Here is a 6261-nt window from a genome sequence, read left to right as displayed (position 1 = left end):
TGTCAAGTTTGATGTTTCAGCCATGGAAAACCACGGTTTAAATACATCCAGCAAAAAGCACATCATTCTCATCCTAAGAAATGTTTCAGTATTACTTTTGGTCTATGTTTTCCAAAACTAGACTTCTGTTATCATACCAGCCAAGGGCTGAAGTGGAAGCTCTTGGGCTGTGGATGTCAGATATGGGGCACACAGGATGGATTTTTTGTCTGTGTTGCAGCAACCCTCTTAATCAACTTCCCCATTATATCTGATTGGTGTTCTTGATAAATGAATGCATTGCACATACAGATGCCACATATGTACATTTCTGTAGTGTACTTTAGGAAATACGTTAGGGTGAAAGTATACAGCTAATTATTAACCACAGATCAGTGAAGACTATAGCCAGTTCAGCTGGCCAGTTCAGCAAAGAACAGCATATGTTATGATCCACACAATAATGTAGGGTTTGGCTGTTCAGAATAACTGGGACAGTACCAACTCCAGTCTGTAGAGCCATCAGACGAATATCTGTCAGAATGGCCTTGTGAGCACACACAGACTTATCTGGCTCAGTGATTGTTGTGTTTATGGAAACCCATCTCAAAAATGATGGTGTCACTGGAGTTGACTAGCCTTCTTCTTTCTGCTTTCGCTTTCTTTGAGATCAACGGCACAGAGGAACCATGCTTTTTCTTCTGAAGTCCGAGCTGCTGCTAACGCACCACTTCCTTTTTCAGCTCGGTCTCTGGTTTTCCTGTGCTTCCTTCACTACTCACTGCCGAGGTGAAGCTCTCTTCTGTGGCGGCCCACAGTCAGGGCCGGTCTCCACACAAACAGAACATTTCATCGTAGCAGGAAGTAGCCAAGGCAGGCTGTTCTGTTAGGTTGAATGTGATGAGTCCATATACACACTTTGCGTGTGCCAGTTTCCCCATGCATTGTTGGAGTAGTGTGTGATGTAATACATGACACAGTTCTGCTTGAGGGCACTGTCCATTTGCGTAGACTGATAACTTCTGTCATAGACATTTTTATTGCTTCTATCTGAATGGAGCAAAGCTATTTTGCTACCACGTTGGGGGGTACTGTAGCAGTGTTTCATATTAACCCCTACTCCAGCAGCACCTTGTGTAGCATCCCTCAGTCCTCAAGCTGCCCTGTGCAACCTTATATAACACAGAGCAATACTGTGTTGTCCGGCACAGAATTAAATTTGTAAAACCACGCAAGCTTTCGGATAGAGATTGATGGGATATGAAGTCGAGTGCTGGTCAGAAACACTTCAAAATTTTGAGTTCTGGACTTCATGTCCCATTGTGCTGTCTATTAAATATTCCAAGAGATTAAATTTAATTGTACTGCTGCTTGACAGAGGAATATCAGGCTTTGCAGATGTGGCTCTCAGCCAGGTATGTGTACCGATCAGTCGCTAAAGCACTGTAGCCTTAATGGGTTTATCTGCATCGGTTTGTGATTTAGCTGTCGAGAAATGTCTTTCTTTACCTTTCAATTTTATAAACGAGCTCCTTTGTTGGATCCACTGAGTTTGGCAGAGACATCTCCTTTCATATTAAGCTCAGAGGGGAATGCACAATTTAAATGAATTCCGTTCCTCCTAGTTATTATGTTGAGGCATTGACTCTCAGAGTGTCTCTGTAGTGATGATCATATCACTGAGCCTGTGGCACTAGATAGGCTTGTACTGAAAAGACCTCTACAGTCTTGATGAACCGATTCTGTCTCATAGTGGTGAAGATGCCAATTACCGCTTCTATCAGTTAAAGCCAGCAGCTAAGTCAGAACTCATAGAGAGGAAACAGTGATGTGATGGTTTTCTAAAGCACCAGACCTATGTTGTCACTGAGTTTACAAGTCTTTGATATTTTCTTATCATTATCTACAAGAAACTAATGTTGTTGAGTTAATTGTAACTGTAAACCATGAATGGCAAGCACAAAAGGACCTGAGCCTCATTAAAATGTCCCTGCAAGAAGATGAGGGATTTGGATATAAAGTGTCTTTGCCTATTGAAGAACACTCCCATAATTCCCAGCGAGCCAAAATGGCTGGTCCTATGCCTGCCATCCATTCCCCGCTGATTGTTCATGCTATTAGCTGGCGTTCTGAGCCGTTTCAGACAGCAGAACAGGTCTTCCTGCCCCCTCAGACCAGAGATTACGAAACCGCAGTGTTGACGAAACGCAGGGGAGGGCCCGGATTAAAAGCTCTTGCGCATTCGTCCCTCCGAAACGAGGAGACGTTTTGCGCCTCTCAGCCCTGGACTCGCGCTGCCAGCCAAGGCGACTGCCCCGGGGGCTCGGCCACTGCTGATCCGATTTAGCGGCAGAACAGCTCGCCGAGGAACTGCCTCTCCAGGAGGAGAGAGCGGCCGTCATGGCTGACATCACCGAGGGTGACCTAGATGCCGCGATGCACGAGGAGAACGACGTCTTCCTGGAAGGTAACGGCGGTGCAGGGTTCATGGGAAGGGGCCGCACTCGCGAAACGGTGCCGCAGGGGTGTCTCAGTCAGGGCGTAGCTCACATGGCCATGAAAGAGCCAGGTTTGGTGAGCAACACATGAGAAATTCAGCCACCTGCTTGACAGGATACACAAACACTTGTGTGAATTATGTGGGGTGAATTATGTTACTATGCCTGGTAGAAATTATCAAGTGTAGTTTTTAGTTTTTTCAAATTTATTAAGAAATAATGTAGACTACTTTTTAGATGTTTTAAATACTGCAATTTCAATAGGTTACACACAGCAATTTCTGTGACTTTGTACCTTTATCAAACCATGCTTGATATCAACAGGGTATAATTAAAATCTCTCAATAAATTAGTCTGTTTTTCAGCCTTGTTTTGGTAACACTGCAACTGTATTACAACCTAGACTGTGCTTTGAGATTCTGTTTAGATTGTGTTAGGTCAATGTTCTCCCTAAAAGCATAATATCAGGTTAAATATTAATAATATTTTGACTTTTTGCATCTAATAATTGTGCTTAAGTGCTGGCAATTCACCCAGGAACAATTTAGCGGCAGACATTCTCCATTTGGAAATGTGCAAACGCAAGCTAAATAAAAGACACAGTGCTCAAAAATATAATATGCTAATCAATGCAATGAACGTACTGGCTAAGGAAACATATCTGGCGTGTCCAGTAGGTCTTAATGGTGTATTGATTCCTCCAGCTCTCACCTGTGACCTATTTGAAATGCAGCTGTGTGACCATCGCTAGTCCGAGCAGAATTATGCATTGAACCTCTACTTTTGTTTTTGGAATGGTACATCAAGTACACAATAGCCAAAAATAGCGTTTCTTAATAATAATAATAAATTGTGTTATAATACAGCAGAAAACTGCAAAGGGCAACAACTATCCATATTCCACTTATAGATGGCTCTAGGAAACATGAAGTCTAGGATCCTTCTTTCCTGAGAACAAGTTGCACGTAAACAGGACCAAGAGGCATGCATTGCATATTTTACATACGTGTATAGAACATTCTACATATATATATAATATATATATATATATATATATATATATATATATATATATATATATATATACACGTATATTTATATATATCTTGTGGGCACAGTATTAGAATACCCACCAAAAAAATTGAACAAGATAATTATTTCATATTCTGTTCCTTGCCTCTAACACAGTCAGTTGGTATCCGTATGCCTGCCTGCCTTCATGTCTCAAACCTGGCACAGATCTCTAGCATCTTTTCATTGCATCTGGGTTACCTCAGTAGGACTGGCACCGATCCCCATGCTGCTTGGATGGGCTTTAGGGGAAGCGCAGATCACGGGGTGGGCCATCAGATAACTTCAGATCCGTGCTCCTGCAGGCCATCTAAATGTTTTCTGCACAAGATGCGTATACAACCGACTCAAAGCGGTTTGTGTTTGTGGACTTCCCTTTTGTTGCACTGTGTATAGTGTGGCTTTTCGGTTAGCTTGTCAGCTACAGAGACTAAGCAGCCAAAAAGCAGATTGTACATAGAGACCGTGAAAAGGCTGTGGAATCCCTGCCACACAGCTATTCTGGACGGTGACTGCTGTGAATTACAAGAGCCCTGAACCTCCCTGCTTATCTGAATGAGCTGTGGGAGTGGCAGGAATGGGGGGCTCTGGGGTGCATGGTGACAAATGCTTGAAGCTGACACACAGTTGTGGGGAGCATTGAGATGAATGCAGCAGATGACAGATAGCTCTTGGGTGCATAGTGATAAATGCTGACAGAGATTGCCCACAGTGAAACCCCACTGGGGAACCAGGGATTATGACATCACTCTGCATTCTACTTCTCCATTTACAGAACTGGGTGTGGCTCAGCCTCCCTGAGAACATATACACTATCTTTGCATAGTGCATCCAAGCAAACACTGGCGTTCACTTTCATATACTAATATTGCACAAATAATTCAATATTATTACTAATAGTATTTTCTTCACCAAAAAAGAAAACATGAGGATTTTTTATCAGCCCCCCCCCCCCATTTTTGAGTAAGGCAGGTGTAAAGCAGGTTGTGCTTGTCTGCAGGGGGAACAGACAGCAGCACTGAAACGTAACACAGATGTATGTTCACCTAGAGCCTGGCAAGTGAGGCTACAAACACACCCACCCCACCCAACCCCAGCTGGAACCTGCCTCCACGTACGAGGTGGTGTAGTGGCATGTGATAAAAACCAGTGATCATCAATGGCCTATTCCTACAGAACATGAATTTCAGGCATTTTGGGACCGAAATTGATAGACTTACCATATGAATACGTCACCTTACATACTACATGCGGTTGTATTCATTATTTTTTTGACTAAAGGTTCTCTTCAAAGCTTCTTTTATTGCAGCAAGGGTCTGCAACCCTGGTCCTGGAGAGCCACAAGCTCAGCTGGTTCTTTTTTTTCACCTTTAAATCAGCACCCAATTCAGACCCAAGTAACCACATAAAATGAGTTAACTGGAATCAACTGCTGTAATTGATTAATTGATCGCGGAGTAAAGAAAAACCAGAAGAGCCTATGGTTCTCCAGGACCAAGGCTGCAGACCCTTCTATAGAGCGTTCCATCAACCAAAATCTATTTGGAGATACCATTCCAATAAAAAAAGATTAAACGCGAAACAGAACTCGATACGTGAATTTCACAATGATGTGGGAAAGCTGTTCCGTTGGCACACTGACCCACTTAGTACATGCTGTCCTGCATTGATGAAGCTATGAATTATGACTGCGGCTGCATTTTACGCGGGTGGCACCAAATGTCAATGCGCTGGAGGTGAAGTGCATGGCGAACAGATGAAGCCTTTTTTTCGCCTTCTTCATAATCCAGGTCACTGCCCAGTGGTAGGGTTTTTTTTCTTGCTAGGAGAAGCCGTTCTTTGCACGTGCAAAGGAAGTGTCTTGAGCCAAATATTCCCTTTTGATGTACTACTCTGTACTACACTGGTCCTACGTAGGTTCATTAGCCCAAGTCGTGTTTCATTCCTGTATATTACAGATGTTTTCAGACACAAGCTGTGGGGTTATGGATACAGTAATCGCTTCCCCTGTGGGATTTGGATATGCAGTTTGGATATTAGGCCCTAAGACCTAATCGTTCTGTGACTGCCAACCCTGATCCTATTTACTGATCCTCCATCTCTAGGTAACGACGTGAGGTGCCCAGTGATGATTGATGAGATAGAGACAGAAAAATAGGTGTACTGAACCTCATTTTTATTGTTTGATTCATCAAAAAGCTTATGATGTAATTAAGTCCACTACTTAGCAGCTTATACATTTTTTAATTGAGTAGATATAACATGTCTTGTGATGCTTTAATTGAGTAGATACAATGTGTCTTGCGATGCTTTAACTCAGAAACCTAAAATTAAAAATCTATAAAAAGCTCCAAGAAAGAAAACGAAATAAAAATTTAGCATGGAAATCAAGCCTTTAGCTGGTGCCCTGAAGCGTTATGAGAAGTCAAGATGAGTTAACCTTTTGATTCACAAAGCATTCACAATGGATTCATTTTTATTTTCTGGAGACCTAATGCAAATAAACAAGAAGGGTACCACAAAACAGCTGCATTGTGACCAGACACAATGGATTCCTTTGACTAACATTAGCGTGGGCCTCATAAGTTATTTAAAACCTGCCTAGCACAAGGCTGTTTGCAAGACCCAGAGAAAACGAAAAGTCCTTGAAAGTCCTAAAAATGGCGGACTGAAGTTTGACACAAGAGCGGAATAAAAACACTCCTGGTCACTT

General features: G+C 42.5%; 1 protein-coding gene across 1 annotated transcript in view; it reads left to right on the top strand.

The window, feature by feature from the left end:
* The first annotated feature begins 2210 nt into the window (after window positions 1–2210).
* Window positions 2211–6261, top strand: part of ripor2 (RHO family interacting cell polarization regulator 2) — a 47752-nt gene continuing 43701 nt past the window's right edge. The window contains exon 1 of the mRNA XM_064348143.1: window positions 2211–2446. Within this exon, the coding sequence (XP_064204213.1) occupies window positions 2380–2446 (67 nt within the window). The 5' untranslated portion in view covers window positions 2211–2379. The remainder of the gene's footprint in view (window positions 2447–6261) is intronic.

The sequence above is a fragment of the Anguilla rostrata genome, chromosome 8, assembly GCF_018555375.3.
Source record: "Anguilla rostrata isolate EN2019 chromosome 8, ASM1855537v3, whole genome shotgun sequence".
NCBI classification, from domain to species: Eukaryota; Metazoa; Chordata; class Actinopteri; order Anguilliformes; family Anguillidae; genus Anguilla; species Anguilla rostrata.
Note: the sequence above shows the minus strand (reverse complement) of the source record. Positions and strands in the feature narration are given on the sequence as shown.